A 22,255-nucleotide genomic window follows, 5' to 3' on the forward strand; every position below is an offset into this window, starting at 1 on the left:
CAGCAGCAGCACCAGCAGCAGCCCTTGCTTATATACTCATTCGCTATACAGTTTCAGGAAAATCACTTACGTTTCCTAAATTATGTGACTTGAAAATGAGGCAATTTAGGAAACTAGTTTCCCCAGCAGTTTTTAAGAATTATTGCATTTCAAAAACAAGTAACTCTTCAAAAAAATATTTTTGAATTTCCCTGGTGCCTAGTGGTTAGGATTCTTGGGCTTTCACTGTGGTGGCCCGGATTCAATCCCTGGTTGGGAAAAGTCCTGCAAGCTATGAGGCATGGCAAACATAACAAAAATAACCACCACTCTTGAACTCCTCCGAGTAGGTATGTTGTTGTAGTAATAAAGATGCAGCTATTCCAAAACTATTTTTGTTGTCTATTAATGTTGTTGAGATCCAAGGAAGTGGAAGATACAGATGTGGAACAGGGGAAGGCAAGGAAGACCCTGTGGCAGTGGATGGGATTAAATTATGTGTTAATATCCACTGATCACCTATCTCCATCTCCTGGAAGGCAGAGCAGTGACACCCACCCCAGAGCGAAAAAACATACTTATAGCAGAGATTTTGGTTTCTAAATACCATTCCCCACAAAAAGGAATGAGACTTCTCAGAAATGCCTGATTATAGGACAGGCATGTAAAAAGTTCAAGAGAAGCCTAGGACACCTTGTGCCATAAAGAAAGTTCTCAAAAATGATGGAATTAAGTGAAAATGATATAGAAGTCAGAAGAAAGGAGCTTTCACAAATCAAATGTGGGACCATGTGAACATTAAATAATAACAGTAATAGATGATAACCAACTGAGTCAAACAAGAATCCATTAGTCCATTATGATGTGAGAGATGGAGGGAGTCAGAAAGGAAGGAAGGGGATGGGAGAGGGAAAGACAGGACATTCTTCCTTAGAATAAAATGCCAATTAATATATATAGAAAGAAGAAGGGAATCAGAAAATCACAATTTTGCAGATATCATGGTAATAACTGCTTTAGGCAAGAACCACCAATGAATGCTAAAACCAGCGGGTAAAAGTCAGATGGAGAATTGGATAAGCTCAAATTATCTCTCCAGATTACTCACTACTTACTGAAGGGAAAAATGGTAACTTCATGGTGAAGGAAACCTGGCAGACATCACCTTAACCAAGTGATCAAAGTTAACAAATCAAGACTTTGGCAACTGGCCTGTACTCTTCAAATATCAATGTCATGAAAGGTTGAGGAATGATTCCAGGTTAAAGATGTCTAAAAGGACATGACAACTAGATGCAAGACATGATGCTGAAGCTTTTAAAAGAACTTCTTACAAAGGTCACCTATTCAGTAAGGCCCTTCCCTAACCACTTGATATTTAAAATAACACCCTGGACCATCCCCCACGCACCATCACTTTCTTCCTTATTTTTTTCACAGGACTCTTCATGGGGTTATAGTGCAAGCCACAGACCTAGACTTCTTGGTGTTGAAACCTTGTGATTTGGGCATGTTCCTGAAACTTCCGTGTCCGTTTCTTCATCTGTAAAATGAGGATTATAATAGTTTCTACTTCAAAAAATATTGGGAAGATTAAATGAAATGAAATATGTAAAGCACTTAAAATAGAGCCTGGCACAGAGTAAAAGATCCAACTAAACATTAGTTGTTTTTATTAGTTGACATTATATTGTATATTTATTCATTTAATGTTTATTTCCCCTTCTAGAATATCAACTTTAAGAAGAAGGAATTATTTTGTTTTGGTTTTGTTAGTTTGGCTGGTTGGTTTTCACTAAAACAATGTTAGAACACAGAAGGCGCTTAATAAATAATTGTGGGATGAATAAATGGGTAAAAAATGAACACTGAAAAGATTTTACTTGAAATAGAACTTTGCCTGTTTTATAGAATGTTATTATTCTAAAATTTGGACTTTCAGATACAGAAAAAAGGGAAAATAATTTGAGAAATTCTTAAATGGAAAAAAGATCTAAATGACATAAAAGGAAAGGTCAAGATTCTAACATAACTACTAGCAAAAAATAAAATGGTAGCATGTTCTCATTCCCTGCAGATAATTCAGCTCTAAATGCTTCCGGAGGCCTTTTGGGGAAACTGAACTATCAAGTTGGCTTATTTAAACCTTTGTGTCAGAGCTACCTCACCCTTATTTAACAACTTTGCACTTCAAGGAGGAGAAAAAAGTTTCAAAACACAGTAGTCCAATCAACTACACCTTGAAGAGAGATTTCTTGGTAAAAACAGAACCCTGCACACTGTACCCCTCACTGGGGAGCATCACCATGAGCCCCGATCCTCAGAAGTTTCTGCAATGAGCAAAGTCCACTGGAGCTGGTGTTTCCAAAACTACTCGCTCATAAAACACTTAATTGAAGTCCACTGAACCCAGTGTTTCCAAAATTACCTGCTCATAAAACACTTATCCTATAATAATAAGTAACATCTGATGAGAAAACTCTTTAGAAATATTCTCCAGAGGTCTGTTTTCTGTTGGAAGTTTACACCTGACCAGAGAGGACTGCGGTCCACGGAGAGACGAGGAGCACCACGTGAGGGCCTCACTGGCAACTTCAGAGTGAGACCTGCACACAGCCAGCCCTCGCAGCACGCCTCGATCTGCCCACCCTGCCTCTCACCGTTTCCCTACACAGTCACTAATTCGGTGCAAACTCTATTTTCAGATGCTCCCAGAAGTTCTAACTTTATTGGCACTACTACTCCAAACTCAGAGATTGGAGAAATACATTAATAGGGGTTAGCTCCAACCCAGTATCTGAGGCCTGTTTCCTTTTCTAAAAAGACAGCTTTAGGTTTTAGAATACAGCTTAAAAATACAGATTATTTTAGATCCCAGGTAAACACTACAGCTTATTTTTAACACCAAAGATTTAGATTTGAGGCTTTGTAGCCAAAAGTAAGTCTGTATCTTCATTTGTTATATGTATACCTAATGTGCCAAGGTCAGCAAAAGGGTCCAGAGTCTGGGGTTTGTTTTGATGGGTGGGAGTACCATGTGAGGAGCCTGTTGGGCTGGTGGCAGCTGATTTGCTTCCCATTCCAAAACCTCCTGAAAAAAATAAGAAGGGCATTGCAAATGAGTTAGTTGTCTGAGGCTGAATTCTGAAGTTCAGAAATCTAGAGCTACTGCTCACCTCATCTCTAAGGGCAAATTAGGACAAGGTTTGCAAATATGTTAGAAGTTGCTAGACCCCATTTCCCTAATTCAAGTGAGTAGTGACCTGGAGCAAGGACAGGGAACCGAAAAAGTATAAGTCATTTCCTAGCCACTCCTCTAAACCATTACGTCTAGTTCTTACCTCATGTCACCTGACTCTGTTCTTTGCTATGGGATTTCCTATGAGACGAGTCAGAGCTGAATTCTGGTTCTGCCACTTCCTAGCTGAGTGACCTTTGACATGTTGCTTAACTTCTCTGAGTGTCGATACTTTCTCATTGGTTACATAAGGAAACAGCAACTGCTTTAGAAAGTTGCTGTGATAGACATATAGTGTGTGTGTGTGTGTAACTTGCACAGTGTCAGAAAGATTATCACACAAGATGGCTCTCAAAAAATATAACAGTAGCTATAAGAAAGAGAATTTATTTACTACAGACAAATTCAGATCTAAAACAAGTTCTCTGTAAGAGAGAAAACCATTCAGATTATGCAGCACCTACTCTATGCCAGAAAATTTCATGTAAGTAATTTCACTTAAACTGTGTGGGACAAGAATTATGAATTCCATTTTACAGATAAGAAAACTGAAGTTCAGACTGGTAAAAAAAATTCAAGAGCTTCTAAATGATTGAGTTAGATGTATACCCAGAGCTGGCTAACACTATTGTCAAGGCAAACATTTAGCAAACTGACACTTAGAGAAATTAAGTATCATTTGACATGCAGAACTACCATGTCATCAAGGACAATGTGAAAAGCTTTCTCAGACTGGGGACCTTTAGGAACTTCCATAAATGGGGCTAACACTCTGCAAGTACTCACTTCACCTTGGGTGAAGGATTATGCTTCAGCAACCAATTATGTGGCACAAAATCCATCTGCTGGTCTTTACCTGGTTTGGTATGCCAGTCCCAGCCTCCTGAAACATCTGGCTGAATGTTCACAGCAGGGGTACTAGAAGCTGCAAACGAGGAGAAGAAAAAGAATCAGGACAAAATAGCTCAGAATCCACTTTTCTGAGTTCACAAAAGAAAATGCTCTCCCTCTCGTGATATGCGCATGTCTCATGTGATTCTACTCTCCCTCTGAGCTCTCTCCACATTCTGCAACATTGATCTTTTCTGCCTTCATCTGTACTTACTTATATGAGCACTGGTGGAAGCCATATACTGTTTGTCTCTGTTACTTCCTTGTTCGCCTTTATTTTACCTCCAAAAGTACACTTTGAATTGTAACTGTGCATATATCTGTCTCGAGTACACTGTGAAAGCAAGAATTATCTTCTTCATCTGCATGGGTCCCACCTCTACCCTTAACACAAAGTCAGTAGGCAATAAAAAAAGGTGAAATGAAACTCAAACCCAATTTGCCTTAAGCTGTCATAAACTGCACGAGCAACTCAGAACAAAAATTTTGTTTTCTCATTTGCGGGAGAATGGATACATGTATATGTGTGGCTGAGTCCCTTCACTGTTCACCTGAAATTATCACAACATTGTTATACCCCAATAACAAATGTATTTTGCATTAAAAAATGAATAAAAATTAAAAAAAAAATTTTTTTTGTCTCCTCTGCTGGGACATTAACAGAAAATATGAGTCAATCAGAACACTTACTAGGAACTGACTAGATACCATCCACCCACCATGCTGGTGTCAGGGATGTATCTACTGTCACTAAAACAATGAACTCACTACAGCTTCAAAATAGATCATTCTGACCCCTCTCAAGGGAGGTCAAGGGATTACATCTGATAGAGTGCCTGAAGAACTATGGACGGAGGTTCATGACATTGTACAGGAGGCAGTGATCAAGACTATTCCCAAGAAAAAGAAATGCAAAACGGCAAAATGGTTGTCTGAGAAGGCATTACAAACAGCTAGCTGAGAAAAGAAGAGAAGCGAAAGGCAAAGGAGAAAAAGAAAGATATACCCAGTTGAATGCAGAGTTCCAAACAACAGCAAGGAGAGATAAGAAATCCATCCAGTGATCAGTGCAAAGAAATAGAGGGAAACAACAGAATGGGGAAGACTAGAGGTATTTTCAAGAAAATTAGAGATACTAAGGGAACATTTCATGCAAAGATGGGCTCAATAAAGGACAGAAAATGGTATGGACCTAACAGAAGCAGAAGATACTAAGAAGAGATGACAAGAATACACAGAAGAACTATACAAAAAAGATCTTCATGACCCAGATAACCATGATGGTATGATCACCCACCTAGAGCCAGACATTCTGGAATGTGAAGTCAAGTGGGCCTTAGGAAACATCGCTATGAACAAAGCTAGTGGAGGTGATGAAATTCCAGTTGAGCTATTTCAAATCCTAAAAGATGATGATGTGAAAGTACTGCACTCAATATGCCAGCAAGTTTGGAAAACTCATCGGTGGCCGCAAGACTGGAAAAGGTCAGTTTTCATTCCAATCCCAAAGAAGGCAATGTCAAAGAATGTTCAGACTACTGCAGAATTGCACTTATCTCACACGCTAGCAAAGTTATGCTCAAAATTTTCCAAGCCAGGCTTCAACAGTATGTGACCTGTGACCTTCCAGATGTTCAAGCTGCATTTAGGCAGAGGAACCAGAGATAAAACTGGAACATCCATTGTATCATTGAAAAAGCAAAAGAGTTCCAAAAACACATCTACTTCTGCTTTATTGACTACGCCAAAACCTCTGACAGTGTGGATCACAAAAAAACTGGAAAATTCTTAAACGGATGGGAATACCAGATCACCTTACCTGTATCCTGAGAAATCTGCATGCAGGTCAAGAAGCAACAGTTAGAACTGGACATGGAATGACAGACTGGTTCAGAATTGGGAAAGGAGTACGTCAAAGCTGTATGTTGTCACCCTGCTTCTTTAACTTATATGCAGAGCACATCATGCAAAATGCTGGGCTGGATGAAGCACAAGCTAGAATCAAGATTGCCAGGAAAAATATCAATAACCTCAGATATGCAGATGACACCACTCTTATGGCAGAAAGCGATAAACTGAAAGAGGAGAGTGAAAAAGCTGGCTCAAAACTCAACATTCAAAAAACTAAAATCATAGCATCTGGTCCCATTACTTCATGGCAAATAGATGGGGAAACAGTGGAATCAGTGACAGACTTTATCTTCTTGGGCCCCCAAATCACTGCAGATAGTGACTGCAGCCATGAAATTAAAAGATTCTTACTCTTTGGAAGAAAAGATATGACAAACCTAGACAGCATATTAAAAAGGAGAGACATTACCTCACCAACAAAGGCCCATCTAGTCAAAGCTATGGTTTTTCCAGTGGTCATGTATGGATGTGAGAGTTGGACTGTAAAGAAAGCTGAGTGCCAAAGAATTGATGCCTTTGAACTGGTGTTGGAGAAGACTCATGAGAACCCCTTGGACTGCAAGGAGATCCAACCAGTCCATCCTAAAGGAAATCAGTCCTGAATATTCATTGAAAGTGAAAGTGAAGTCGCTCAGTCGTGTCCGAATCTTTGCGACCCCATGGGCTGTAGCCTACCAGGCTCCTCTGTCCATGGGATTTTCCAGGCAATAGTCCTGAAGTAGACTGCCATTTCCTTCTCCAGGGGAATCTTCCCAACCCAGGGATCGAACCCGGGTCTCCCTCATTGTAGACTGACGCTTTACCGTCTGAGCCACCAGGGAAGTCCAATATTCATTGGAAGGACTAATGCTGAAGCTGAAACTCCAAAACTTTGGCCATCTGATGCAAAGAACTGACTGATTGGAAAAGACCCTGATGCTGGGAAAGGTTGAAGGCAGGCAGAGAAGGCAATGACAAAGGATGAGATGGTTGGATCGCATCACCGACTTGATGGACATGTATTTGAACAAGCTCCAGGAGTTGGTGAAAGACAGGGAAGCCTGGCATGCTGCAGTCCACGGGGTAAGAAAGAGTCGGACACAACTGCGTGACTGAACTGACTGACCCTTGTCAAAGTTTCAAGTGGAGAACTGAAAGGAAATGTTCAGTTAAATATAATCAGGTATATCAGAGTACACATTGGTAGAGTAAACGTTTTCTGCATCTGTAAAATCCAAATAAGAAACTGGATTCCGTAAGAAAGAACTTCTAAGACTCTTCTAGGTTCTGTTCATTAAACCAAAGAATACAATGCAAACACTAAAATAACACTGCAAGTAGGATTTAAGACACAGTACACATATCACCACCAGAAGGATCAAGGCACCAAGCCTTATATCAAGCCTTATATTTACCTGTTTCATTTCCTTAGTACGAACCAAGACACTGTACCTTCCCATCATGGAGTTAAATAGAATATTCCATTATCAGAAATAACAGCTCTTTCCTTTCAGTTTTCCCTTCTCTTTTTCCACAGTAATCCATGAAAATTGAGGTGGAAACTAGATAATTTTGCTAACTTTTGCTGCTTGACTTCCTTTAAACTCTGACCTTAGTCTTACACCCAACTGGGATGCAGAACTAGGAAGTGGTACTTCAACATTATTACTAATCAAACCCACAAACCTACCACACACAAGGCACCATCAGGACACAGAAAGCTAAAGGACACAGTGCCTATCCTCAAAAAATTTAAAATCTGCTGGAGAGAAAGGAATAAATAAATGAAAAGATAATACCCAGTATTTTAAACTTCTACTTAGCTTTTTATTGTGGTTACTTGTTCAGTTTTTCTTCTCAGATTAAGTCCCAAATAATTATTCTCTTCTGAGAAAATGTTCAATAAATATTCGTAGAACTTGAAGGCCACATTTCTTGATTTTCAGAAGAGATGGATAGTGCCTTGTAGAAACTGGAGGTGGGCAATCTGACCTCCCAAACTGACACCTGAGTCTCATCTATATATGAAGAGGATGCAACTGACCCACTAACAATGGAATGATTCCCTTCTCAGCAAGGATAGTGGAACATTCTTTCACACACTAGCATCACACAGCTCAAAATAAGCAGCACAGCCACAAAACAAAAGAGTTCTTCTGACTGGCTGAAACTGAGGGATAAACATCTTCTAGCCAGCTCACAAGAGAGAACCAAGTCCAGTACTGCCATGCGGAAGGATGAACATCCATACCCATGGGGCATAAAAGGTGGTACTCATATGAAAACAGTAAATTCAAAGTATTAAAGTCAGGAAACTAGATAACCATATTAATATTATCAGTATGCATCAAAGAGATTTACATAGGGAAAAATGATAATTCCTTTTATGTGGAAAGACAGGTAGATAATACAACACATCACACAGATCTTCTAGGCACTAGCAAAGCATCCATAAACAAAACTAACAGAAGTCTCTGCCTCTGAACTCAGGTTCTAGTGGGGAAAGATAGACAGGAGGAGAAGTTTCCATGTGAAATAGAGCAGTCAGAGGAGACCCCACTGAGAAGGTGATTGCTGAGCAAAGATGAAAGAGGTGAAGGAATTAGCCATGCCCTGGTCTGGGGAAGAGAGGACAGCCAGTGCAATGGCGGAGAGGCCATGTGACTGGAATGGAACGAGCAGAGGGAGCAAGTGGGGAAGGAGGTCACAGCCCTGGGTGTTAAGAGCACAGAGGGCCGACCAAGGCCATCTCGATGACTTTGGCTTCCATGCTGAGTGAAGCAGGGAGCCACTCTGGGGACAGCAATGACATAACCTACATTTTAAATAAGTGAACAAAAACAACAGCTTTAACCTATCACCCTGCATCTTTCCTCTTGGGGTAGCCAACTTTCAATCCAGAGATTCTTTTAAGTGGGCACTGCACAAGGGTCAGAGGTGAATTTCTTGCGTATTATCCTGTGGACCCACTTCAAATAGTTTTGAGATTTAAGAGCAATAGGAAATCACCCATAAAGTTTGTTCCTGGACTGCTTTCTCATTTTGGTCATTACCGTTTGATCAGTGCTGCATAACTCAATTTCCTTTTGCATTTGCATAGCTCCCATAAAGTCAAGCTGATCACTAAACTGTGTTCCCCAGAGGGGTTCAGGGGGCCTTCAACAATAAACACATCGTCCTCTAAGTCTAGGCCATCGATGTTCAGCATCCTTCAGCATCAAGAAGGAGCTTCATTTCTCCAGCTCAAAGCCATATATCCTTCACTGAAGACCTTCAGTTTTAATCAGTGTTACCTAAGTGATACCTTTTGGCTCTTACAAACAGATGTGATTATAATTCTTTCCACAAAGTTTGTCTCTAACTTAGAAATATAATGTGGGCCTTGTATAATTTAAAATTTTTCTAGTAGTCACATTAAAAAAGGTAAAAAGACACTGGTAAAATTAATATTAATATAACACTTTACTTAACCTAATATATTCAAAATATATTAAATGTAATAGAAAAATATTAATAAGACATGTTACATTGCTTTTATGTACTAAGTTTTGAATTCTGGTATGCACTTTACACTTAGAGTATGTTTCAAATCAGACTGGCACATTTTAAGTGCTCAACAGTCGAGTGTGGTTAGTGGCTTCATCTTAGAACTAATTTAATATATCAGGATATTGTATTCTAAACTGTTCTGTGGAATACTAATTTTGTGGAATGCTTGTCATATTACATTTTATTAACTCAAGACATATTTTTTCATAGTTCAAAGACTTCAACTAGTAAGCATCTTCAAATCAACTAAAAGTGACAGTACGTAAAATAAAGATATGTCCTACAATTGATGGTTCCCTATACATTTTGTGCATATAGCTCTAACGCAAAAAGAAAAAAATTTCCAAATTAAATTTTATGGAAGCTGAGTAAAAGTTAAGCAGGCTTCTTTACTGTAAAACACTGCAGAGCTTTTAATATGTTAACATGAATTGTTAATTTTCAAGAGATATGTAGCTTTTCAAAAACAAAAGCCAAAACAAAACCCTGCCTACAAGATGTTTTTATATCTGAATACCTACTGATGTCTAGTAGGGAACCCTGTTCCACTAAACACAGCATAAGTACTTCCTTACCATGCACTGTAGGAGAAGGACTCCTCGTAGGCTGAAGAAAGGGGTCACTGGAAGCACTGGCTGTGTTCAAAAAAGAACCCAGCAAATCTTGACCTGATGGTTTAGAAGGTGCTCCAAATGGGTCAAAGGTGGCACCTAGAAAACAACAGGAAAAAGGTGTGTCTTTGTCCTATGGGTTCACTCATTCAATAAATATTGGACAGCTGTCACTCTTACAAGGCTCTAAGCCAAATACTTGAAAAGTCAGGATGATGCCTGCCTCATGGGCTGCTCCACAGGCCCATCCTATCCTTAAAACTTCATTCAGGGTTAACAATGAAGCCCAAGGATTTCTGACTACATGTGAATAACCCCTTCTTTGAGGACAAAGGAGAACTCCTGATTTACCTGTAGGATGAACCATACACTCTATAAACAAGGCCCTGTGGGCCTTGGGTGTCTTAGTAACATGAAATAAATCAAGCAAGCTTACAGATTAATAGATAAGTGGTGAAACCATGGCCTGGATCACGAGAGATGATCAATGAATGAACTATGATCATATTCGGTGAATTAGTGAACAAATGCCAGGCACGAGGAGCTTTGCTATTAAGGTGAACAGTAGAAAACCTCACTGACCAGGTTTTGTTTAGTTTTGTGTTTTTAGTGGTCCTGGCACATTGAAAGTTAAAAAGAAAATGAGTGTCACAAAAACTGAGCTCTCGTCACACCTTATGTTCTATGAAACGAAATGCTTTCAAAACATTGCTTGCTTACAACTTGCTAGAAACTCGGTGCAGATGTAGTAAAATGCAAAAAAGTTTGTGAATGAACCAAGAAAACTACAACAAAGTGGCAGCTGAGGTTTCCAGCAACAACACAATAATAGTATTTTTAAATTCTGTTTATTTATGTTGAGTATGTTGGCTCTTCATTGCTGTGCAGGCTTTTCTCTCGTTACGGTGCCTGGGCTCCTCATCACAGCGGCTGCACTTGTGGAGGGCACGTGGGCTTTGACAGTTGCCGTGTGTGGGCTCAGTAGAGCACAGGCTCAACAGTTGTGACACACGGGCTTAGCTGCTTTGTGGCATGTGGGATCTTCCCAGACCAGGGATCAAACCCATGTCTCCTGCACTGGCAGGAGAATTCTTAACCACTGGGCCATCAGGGAAGCCCAACAATGCAGTAACTTAATATTGCATCATTTCTTTAGGGTTTATGTTGCCTTTCATAAAGAGTACATCAGCTGATCCTGTCAGCTGTCAGACAGAAGTGATATCATTTTCATTCTACAGACAATAAAACTGAGGTTCAGAGAGCCGAGTTTCTTGCCCAGTATCAAGTAAATGATAAGACTGGACTCGTTCAAGTTTTCAGAATTCAAATTCCAGGAATTTCCCAAAGGCATCTCACATTGTTCACAGACGTGAGATAAATGTGATGAAAACGACACAGAGTGGCATATATATGACTGGGTTTAATTTTGCATTAATGGGCAAGGGAATTAGCTCCCTATAATGAGGTATCACTTCCTAATTTGTAGTTATCAAGCTAATGGGCTGACTGCTTCCTGGAGTAGGAGTGACCTATTCTAGGAATAGATAACTACAGTCAAACAAGTTAATGAATAAACCCCATTCTCAAAACCCAGGGAGGGATATGATCAATATGTGTTCACCTACAACTTCATTGGCATAATGCTCTCCTAATGTCTGCTGGGCAGTAGATCAGCCTTACATGGCAGCAACGAATCAACTATACATCAGGCACTCTGTTACATGATGTGTATCATTTAGCTCATTTGATACTAACCAAACTTTATCCCTTCTATAAAATGAGAATACTGAGATTTATAGAATATCTGCAAGCGGACACCTAACTTCGACGTCCACCAGTAGAGAATGCTAAAATCTTCTCACTATTACTTGGTACCCTTTTAATACCAACCTATGTTAAATTAGGCTTCCCTGGTGGCTCAGATGTTAAAAGAGTCTGCCTGCAAAAGTCAAAAAGTTGTGGATGGCCAGCCACAAGAAGGGTTGGGTCTGGCAATGAGCGGAGTGAAGCGGACTGAGCCTCATGGGGCTCAAACTCTATATCTGGCACCAACTGCTCCACTCCATCAGCTGTACTGCTGGCAGGAGCCCGTTAGATATATCTAAATTAATTAGGTGCTTCTCTGCACAGGAAAAATGTATTCAGAAAACTACAGTTCTAAGAAGGCATTACAGGAAAACAGGGAAAGCTCGGGAGTCAAATGGCCTAGTTTTGGGCCCGGGGACTCGCTATATAAAAGTACATTACTAATTTGACTTTAAGCCTCTGTTTCCTCAACTAGAAAACGGAGATAACAATAGCACCTTATTTACTGTGTTTTTATAAAGACTGAATTCATGGCTGGTGTTAAATTACATGTTTGGCAAATAGTGCTGCTGCTACTGCTGCTAAGTCGCTTCAGTCGTGTCCGACTCTGTGCGACTCCATAGACGGCAGCCCACCAGGCTCCCCCATCCCTGGGATTCTCCAGGCAAGAACACTGGAGTGGGTTGCCATTTCCTTCTCTAATGCATGAAAGCAAAAAGTGAAAGTGAAGTCGCTCAGTCGTGTCCGACTCTCCGCAACCCCATGGACTGCAGGCTACCAGGCTCCTCCGTCCATGGGATTTTCCAGGCAAGAGTACTGGAGTGGGGTGCCATTGCCTTCTCCGGGCAAATAGTGAGTACCCCACAAATATTGCTGTTATTGTTAATAACAATTCATCAATCTACACCTCCAAGCAGAAATAAGTAAAGCAGCTGAGGGATTGAAGCCTTAAAAAAAAAGTAAGGGTGACGAACTCAAATATTCTTTCTTAGACTGTCCTACCAAAATGGACAGTATTTCTATTTCCTCTTGTGGTTCCCACTGACATGAAGATACAGACCTTCTGGAGACTTTCAGGGAGATCAGAGAAGTCTAGACTATGAGGAAAGTTCGATTCCACCTGCTTGGCCCAAAAGTTATAATTCAGTCCTGAGAGGTACAGCACAATATGGAAACAATTACCTTCTCCTGCTCTCAGTGTTGGCGATGCAGAGGTGGAGGTGGCAGATCGGCGTGGTGTGGACTGGGTGGATGCAGGTCCGCTCGGGTGAAACACATCATCCACCCCTGACTGTCCAGACTGGACGGGACCGGCTGCACCTCCGCCTCCAAACAGGTCACTCAGAAGTTCAGAATTGGAGGGAGGAGCCGCCGGCGAAGAGAAGTTCTTACTCACTGCAGACCCTTCTAGACCCAGAAGATCCACATCCTCAGGGGGTGCAGGGGCAGCTGGCTCCTGCTGCTTTTTGCTGGGCTTTCTGGCTGCATGAGGTTTGTCACCATTGGCGTTGCCGTGTGGGCTGGACAGCGTCAGAAGTTCATCATCTGACTGCTCACTCTCCTGATTCACTAGGGCGGCATGGTCCTCCTCGCAGAATGACTTCTCTGATTTCTGATCTAAGGAAGGCCAGTATGCCAGAAACAGTCAGTCACCAGCCACAGAATTACTGCTTTTGGTTAGAGTCTACACACTTAACTTCAGAAAGAGAGAAAGAGCAGCCTGAAAAAAACAATGCTTTTAGATTCTTACTGATGGAAAACTTGATGTATTTCGCATAACATTCAATTACTATCTGATGAGCATTTGAGAGGAATATAGCATAGGGGTGAAGACCAAAAACTTTAGCATCAGCCCAAGTTTGAATCTCATCTCTGCTACTTACTGGCTCTGTGACACTGAAAACATGGCTTTACTTCTCTGTGCCTTGGTTTCTCCCTCTGCAAAATGGGAGTAGTAAATAGAACCTAGCTCCCATTGAGTGTTGTGAAAATTACATGAGATTCGATATGGAAAGTGCTCAGATCAATAGTAAGTAGTACTTAAGTGGTTTTTCTTATTTTTAAAATTACTACTCTCACCACCCTCTTTTTCTTCCCAGCACTATGCTAGGTGCTTTGAAAAAAACAAAACATTGTTTCCTGGTCCTTGCTGCCCCCTCTCATGGTCTTTTTCTTCTTCCAATGACCTGCAGCCAAAAGCAGGGCCTTTCTCCCACAGTCTGGAGCAGAAGTGAACCCCATGCCTAGTAAGTGACCAGAGGGAATGGCTCTGGCGTAAGGATGGCCCTTACACCAACTGGGAGGAGCTACTTTCAGCATAAAATGGGCAGCAGGAAAGATGTCCAGCAGGAAAGTCCTTTCTTCTGGGGAAGGAATGGAGAGGCTGGTGAGTGACATCCCAGGCCCTCCGTGGGGCAGATGGCCCTATGGAACTTCGTCTACTGCCAGGTAGACCCTGTTCCAAACCAAGTGCAGATTCACATCACTCCTTCCCCGGTTCTGAAATGCAAAAAGCTGTGAAAAACTAAAGGTTTCCCTGCATTTGTGGGAAAATCTGACTGGAACTGATGTGAAAGTTACTTGTAAATGTCTTCATTGATTTCACTCAGGGCTATGAGTTATGTTTCACTGCAGACATTTTTTTTTTCTTTTACTTTTTTTATTGAAGGTTAATTGCTTTACAGAATTCTGTTGTTTTCTGTCAAACTTCAACATGTATCAGCCATAGGTATACATATATCCCCTGCCTTTTGAACCTCTCTCCCATCTCCCTCCTCAGCCCACCCCTCTAGGTTGATACAGAGCCCCTGTTTGAGTTTCCTGAGCCATACAGCAAATTCCCATTGGCTATCTATTTTACATATGGTAATGCAAGTTTCCCTGTTACTCTTTCCATACATCTCACCCTCTCCTCCCCTCTCCCCATGTCCATAAGTCTATTCTCTATGTCTGTTTCTCCACTGCCGCCCTGTAAATAAATTCTTCAGTACCATTTTTCTAGATTCTGTATATATGTGTTAGAATGTGATATTTATCTTTCTGACTCACTTCACTCTGTATAATAAGTTCCAACCACCTCATCAGAACTGACTCAAATGGGTTCCTTCTTATAGCCTGAGTAATATTCCATTGTGTATATGTACCACAACTTCTTTATCCCTTCATCTGGCGATGGGCATCTAGGTTGCTTCCATGTTCTAGCTATTGTAAATAGTGCTACAATGAACATTAGGATACATGCGTCTTTTTCAATTTTGGTTTCCTCAGGGTATATGCCTAGGAGTGGAATTTCTGGGTAACATGGTGGTTTTATTCCTAGTTTTTTAAGGAATCTCCATACCATCTTCCACAGTAGCTGTATCAATTTGCATTCCCACCAACAGTGCAAGAGCATTCCTTCTCCACACCCTCTCCAGCATCTATTGTTTGTAGACTTTTTGATGATGGCCATTCTGACTGGTGTGAGGTGATATTTCATTGTAGTTTTGATTTGCATTTCTCTAATAATGAGTGATGTTGAGCATCTTTTCATGTGTTTGTTAGCCATCTGTATGTCTTCTTTGGAGAAATGTCTGTTTATATCTTTTTCCCACTTTTTAATTGGGTTGTTTTTCTGGCATGAACTGCTTGTATATTTTGGAAATTAATCCTTTGTCAGTTGTTTCATTTGCTGTTATTTTCTCCCATTCTGAGGGTTGTCTTTTCACCTTGCTTATAGTTTCCTTTGCTGTTCTAAAGCTTTTAAGTTTAATCAGGTCCCACTTATTTACTTTTGTTTTTATTTCCATTACTCTAGGAGGTGGGTCATAGAGGATCTTGCTTTGATTTATGTCATCCAGTGTTCTGCCTATATTTTCCTCTTAAGAGTTATAGTTTCTGGTCTTACATTTAGGTCTTTAATCTTTTTGAGTTTATCTTTGTGTATGGTGTTAGGAAGTGTTCTAACTTCATTCTTTTACATGTAGCTGTCCAGCTTCCCATTTATTGAAGAGGCTGTCTTTGCCCCATTGTATATTCCCACCTCCTTTGTCAAAAATAAGGTACCCATAGGTGCATGGGTTTATTTCTGGGCTTTCTATCTTGTTCCATTGGTCTATATTTCTGTTTTTGTGCCAGTACCATACTGTCTTGATGACTGTAAGTTTGTAGTATAATCTGAAGTCAGGAAGGTTGATTCCTCCAGCTCTATTCTTCTTTCTCAAGACTACTTTGGCTATTCGGGGTCTTTTGTGTTTCTATATGAATTGTGAAATTTTTTGTTCTAATTCTGTGAAAAATTCCATTGGTAATTTGATAGGGATCACACTGAATCTGTGGATTGCATTTGGTAGTATAGTCATTTTCACAATATTGATTCTTCTTACCCAGGAACATGGAATATCTCTCCATCTGTTTATATCATCTTTGATTTCTTTCATTAGTGTCTTATTTTCTGTGTATAGCTCTTTTGTTTCCTTAGGTAAGTTTAGTCCTAGATATTTAATTCTTTTTGTTGTAATGGTGAATGGGATTGATTCCTTAATTTACTCTTTCTGATTTTTCATTGTTAGTATATAGAAATACAAGTGATTTCTGTGTATTTATTTTGTATCCTGCAACTTTGCTAAATTCACTGATTAGCTCTAGTAATTTTGTGATACTATCTCTAAGGTTTTCTATGTACAGTATCATGTCATCTGCAAACAGTGAGAGTTCACTTCTTTTCTGATCTGGATTCCTTTTATTTCTTTTTCTTCTCTGATTGCGGTAGCTAGGACTTCCAGAACTATGTTGAATAATAGTTGTGAAAGTGGACACCCTTGTCTTGTTTCTGATCTTAGGGGGAATGCTTTCAGCTTCTCAACATTGAGAATAATGTTTGCTGTAGGTTTGTCATATATGTCCTTTACTATGTTGAGGTAGGTTCCTTCTATGTCCATTTTTTGAAGAGTTTAAACCATAAATGGGTGTTGAATTTTGTCAAAGGCTTTTTCTGCATTTATTGAGATTATCACATGACTTTTATCTTCCAATTTGTTAATATGGTGTAGAGTCCTTGCATTCTTGGAATAATTCAACTTGATCACAGTATATGAGCTTTTTGATGTGTTACTGAATTCTGTTTGCTAAAATTTTGTTGAGGATTTTTGCATCTATGTTCTTCAGTGATATTGGCCTGTAGTTTTCATTTTTTGTGTTGTTTTGTCTGGTTTTGGTATCAGGGTGATGGCAGCCTTATAGAATGAGTTTGGAAGTGTTCTTTCCTCTGCAATTTTTTGTAAGAGTTTTAGAAGGATAGGCATTAGCTCTTCTCTAAATGTTTGACAGAATTTTCCTGTGAAGCCCTCTGGCCCTGGGCTCTTGTTTTTTGGGAGATATTTGATCACAGCTTCAATTTCTGTGCTTATAATTGGGTTGTTCATAATTTCTATTTCTTCCTGGTTCATTCTTGGAAGATTGAACTTTTCTAATAATCTGTCCATTTCTTCCAGGTTATCCATTTTATTGCCATAGAGTTGTTGATAATAGTCTCTTCTAATCCTTTGTATTTCTGCATTGTCTATTGCAACCTCTCCTTTTTTATTACTAATTTTGTTGATTTGATTCTTCTTTTTTTTTTTTTTTTTTTTTGATGACTCTGGCTAAAGGTTTGCCAATTTTGTTTATCTTCTCAAAGAACTAGCTTTTGGTTTTATTAATTTTTACTATTATTTCTTTCATTTCTTCATTTATTTCTGCTCAGATCTTTACGATTTCTTTCCTTCTACTAATTTTTTGGGGGTTTTGTTCTTCCTTTTCCAGCTGTTTTAGGTGTAAAGTTAGGTTGTCTATTTGATGTGCTTCTTATTTCTTGAGGTAGGATTGTATTGCTATAAACTTCCCTCTTAGAACTGGTTTTGCTGCCTCCCATAGGTTTTGAGTTGTTGTGTTTTCATTGTATTTGTCTCTCAAAATTTTTTTATTTTCTTTTTGATTTCTTCAGTAACCTGTTGGTTATTTAGAAATGTGTTGTTTAATTTCCATGTGTTTGTGTTTCTTACAGCTTTTTTTCTTATAATTGATATCCAGTCTCATACTCTGTGATTGGAGAAGATGCTTGCTATGATTTCAATTTTCTTAAATTAATTGAGGTTTGATTTGGGACCCAAGATGTGGTCTATCCTGGAGAATGTTCCATGTGCACTTGAGAAGAAGGTGTATTCTTTTGCATTTGGATGGAATTGTCCTGAAGATATTAATGAGATCCATCTCATCTAATGTGTCATTTAAGACTTGTGTTTCCTTATTAATTTTATGTTTTGATGATCTGTCCATTGGTGTGAGTGGAGTGTTAAAGTCTCCCGCTATTATTGTTACTGTCAATTTCTCCTTTATGTCTGTTACTATTTGTCTTATGTATTGAGGTGCTCCTATGTTGGGTGAATAAATATTTACAATTGTTGTGTCTTCCTCTTGCATTGATCCCTTGATCATTACAGAGTGTCCTTCCTTATCTCTTGTAATATTCTTTATGTTAAGGTCTATTTTTTCGGATAGGAGGATTGCTACTCCAGCTTTCTTTTGCTTTCCATCTGCATGGAATATATTTTTCCTTCCTCTCACTTTCAGTCTATATATGTCTTTAGGTCTGAAGTAGGTTTCTTGTAGACTATATATGGGTCTTGTTTTTGTATCCATTCAACCAGTCTGTGTCTTTTGGTTGGAGCATTTAATCCATTTACATTTAAAGTAATTATCATGTTCCTATTGTCATTTTCTTGATTGTTTGGGGTTGATTTGTAGATCCTTTTTCTTCTCTTGTATTTCTTGACTATGTAAGTCCCTTTAACATTTGTTGCAAAGTTGGTTTGGTGGTACTGTATTCTCTTAAATTTGGCTTGTCTGAAAAGCTTTTTATTTTTCCATCAATTTTGAATGAGATCCTTGCCAGGTACAGTAATCTTGACTGTAGATTTTCCCCTTTCAGTACTTTAAATATATCCTGCCATTCCCTTCTGGCCTGCAGAGTTTCTGCTGAAAGATCAACTGTTAAGTGTGTGGGGTTTCCCCTGTATGTTAGTTGTCGCTTCTCCCTTGCTGCTTTTAATATTCTTTGTGTTTAGTCTTTGCTAGTTTGATTAGTATGTGTCTTGGCATGTTTCTTCTTGGGTTTATCCTGTATGGGACTCTTTGTGCCTCTTAGACTTGATTGACTATTTCCTTTTCCATGTTGGGGAAATTTTCAACTATAATCTCTTCAAAATTTTTACCTTATTCTGCTCTTCAGAAGTTATTTCCACCATTTTATCTTCCAGCTCACTGATTCATTCTTCTGCTTCAGATACTCTGCTATTGATTCCTTCTAGAGTTTCTTAAATGTCAGTAATTGCATTGTTTGTCTCTGTATGTTTATCTTTAATTCTCCTAGGTCTTTGTTAATTGATTCTTGCATTTTCTCCATTCTGTTTTCAAGTTTTTGATCATTTTTACTATCATTATTCTGAATTCTTTTTCATGTAGTTTGCTTATTTCCTCTTCATTTATTTGGACGTCTGTGTTTCTAGTTTGTTCCTTCCTTTGCATAGTATTTCTCTCCCTTCTCATTATTATTTTTTTTAACTTACTGTGTTTGAGGTCTCCTTTTCCCAGGCTTGAAGGAAAGTTGAATTCTTTCCTTGAAGAAGGTTGAATTCTTTCTTCCTTTTTGTTTCTGCCCTCCTAAGGTTGGTCCAGTGGTCTGTGTAAGCTTTATATAGGGTGAGATTTGTGCTGAGTTTTTGTTTGTTTGTTTTTCCTCTGATGGGCAAGGCTGAGTGAGGTGGTAATTCTGTCTGCTGATGACTGGGTTTGTATTTTTGTTTTTTTGTTGTTTAGGTGAGGCATCCTGCACAGGGTGCTACTGGTGGTTGGGTGATGCCAGGCCTTGTATTCAAGTAGTTTCCTTTTGTGTGACTTCTCACTATTTGACACTCCCTAGGGTTAGTTCTCTGGTACTCTAGGGTCTTGGAGTCAGCGCTCCCACTCCAAATGCTCGGGCTTAATCTCCAATGTCAGAAACTTTATCAGGGGCAGTGGGGCCAACAGAGAGTACCAGGACCTCAGTGTTTGATTTTTCTACTTTTCTAATGTTTCACCTCCCCGAATTTCACAATATAGCCATTTCCTTGCAAACCAGAAGGGAAGATCCTTGAGCACTGGGGATATCCTTTTTTCTCTAGCACCTATTACAATGCTTGGTCCATTGCAAAAGCTCAATGTGTGATCTGGTCTGCCTAAAGCCAGGACACCTATGGCAGCAACTTCTTCCAGCCCCTCACTGCAGACATTTTAACATGTTTAATGACATGCTGTTGTCTGAGATACACTCAGAGGTGTTAAGTAATATGTAGTTTATGTAACATACTGCCTTTCTAACGTGCAAAAAATTCTGCATTCCTAAATCCATCTGGCTCTGTGCAGTTAAGTTAAAAGACTGTGCATTTGTGCTAAACCTATTTTATAGCCTGATAAGAAGATTTCTCAAGCACTTACTAAAATAGCAGAGGAAATTAAAAGTAAAGTTTACTAAAAGCTCTTATGTGAAGAAGCAAGATGAAGGAGAAATCAAGAGGGGACTGGGAAATCTACCTGCTATCTAGATTTCATTGGATTTTCCCATTTTTAAAATGTTTTAGGTCCCAATTCTCAGTAGAAAATTCTGAAAGAATCTAAAAAGTGTGGATATATGTACAACAGATTCACTTTATTGTATACCTGAAAACAACACAACATTGTAAATCAACTATTTCCCAATAAAAATTTTAAAAAAAGAAAATTCTGAAAGTAAACCTTTCAATTCAAAGGAATTCTATAAATAACTTTTTCATCACACATTGAAAACTCTGTGTAGGCAATGGGAATAGTGTGTTACATTGACACAGAAAGGACAGACAACCAAGAAGATTTTAAGTACACAATCACCAGAGGCAGTCTCCTACCCCTTTCTTAAGAAAGTCCTTACCATGGAATTCCACATTCAATCTTGCAGTTAACTTCAGCAAACTCTAAAGAAAAGGGCTATCAATCAGAATACCAATGCTAATCTACTGGGAGCTGTCCAAAGTTTCATGTTGGGAAAAATTCTAAACATATCTCCAGGTTCTGCAAAAAAGGATATTGTGATCAAGTCCAACCTCTGTCAAGGTTTTTAAAGCAAGTAGCAGAGATATGTAGGTAGTGTTTGCCTTCCCTGCACTAGGGAAGCTCAGCTCTGCTCTGCTAGTGGTCAGAGCCTGGGCAGGGTGGAGCTGGGTGTTGCCAGATTTTGTATTTTTGGAGAATTTAGTTAAGGGCGTGAGATAGAGATCTTTGCTAATTTTGCATGTGTGTCAGCAGTGTAAATGGAGATCCTAGAAAATATCATGATTATTCATAAGCCCAGTGCTGTGATCCAAAACACTGCATAATAGAAAAGGTAGAATTCAGCTTAAAATGGCTTTTGCATCAGTCTAATAGCATCCACGGAGTTCAGAGTAGGAAAGCTGCCTCATATGGAAAAGGAATGAGCGGGAAGAATGTGAAATAACATATTAGACAGATGACTTCCAAGTGTTGTTTTTACTTTAGACTGTTTCAAGGACTAATCATTTTTATAGAAGAACCATGTGATTTAACCACCTAACCAGTAACTTAAAGAAATGCTTGGAAATAAATACCTTGCCAGCAGAGAGTGGAAAAGAAGCCACCTTGCCCAAAATGTCTGGGATTATCTGGAGGGATATCTATTGGAGCCTGTCCTGCAAGACAAAAGACATCAAGGAAACACAGGAAATAAATCAGTGACATAAATAACACAGAGGCTTCATTCTGAAAACTAAGCCACCGGATGACTCATACCTCCTAAGACCAAAGTATCTTGATGCTCCTGGTGAGAAGAGAAGAGGATGCTGGGGTTGACATCTTTTGTGCAGTAATGTTCCCACGGTGGGGTTAGCTCCATCACTTTGTCGTGCGGCTGTAGTTCTACATCCAGAGTTACCTGAAATAGCTGAGGATATTTTTCTGGTACATCACATGCATCCAACTCAGGCCTAAATAGGAATTTAGAAGAATAAGGTCAGTGAAAAACAATGGAACTGTTATGATGTTCAATGCAGAAACCATTGTAGATGGATTCTGAGGTTCACTCTGAGACTCATTTCTAAGGAAAAATCAACCATTAGCACATAAGAGACTTTACTGTTCTGAGCCTCGGTTCCCTCATTGAGATAAAAGAGGAGAAGAATGTCTACTTATAGAGTTTAGATACTACTGCTTGTGAAAGCATTCTAGATAGCAGGGCGGATATATCCTG

At 39.4% G+C, this 22,255-nt stretch overlaps 1 protein-coding gene across 1 annotated transcript in view; it reads right to left on the reverse strand.

Annotated features, from left to right (window-relative positions):
- Positions 1-22,255, reverse strand: part of DNAJC6 (DnaJ heat shock protein family (Hsp40) member C6) — a 106,489-nt gene that overhangs the window by 10,508 nt on the left and 73,726 nt on the right. Inside the window, exons 10-15 of the mRNA XM_052637741.1 lie at positions 21,799-21,992; positions 21,618-21,698; positions 13,147-13,581; positions 10,123-10,257; positions 4,074-4,142; positions 2,951-3,070 (exon numbers count right to left, since the gene is read on the reverse strand). Of these exons, the coding sequence (XP_052493701.1) occupies positions 2,951-3,070; positions 4,074-4,142; positions 10,123-10,257; positions 13,147-13,581; positions 21,618-21,698; positions 21,799-21,992 (1,034 nt within the window). The remainder of the gene's footprint in view (positions 1-2,950; positions 3,071-4,073; positions 4,143-10,122; positions 10,258-13,146; positions 13,582-21,617; positions 21,699-21,798; positions 21,993-22,255) is intronic.

The sequence above is a fragment of the Budorcas taxicolor genome, chromosome 3, assembly GCF_023091745.1.
Source record: "Budorcas taxicolor isolate Tak-1 chromosome 3, Takin1.1, whole genome shotgun sequence".
Classification (NCBI taxonomy): Eukaryota; Metazoa; Chordata; class Mammalia; order Artiodactyla; family Bovidae; genus Budorcas; species Budorcas taxicolor.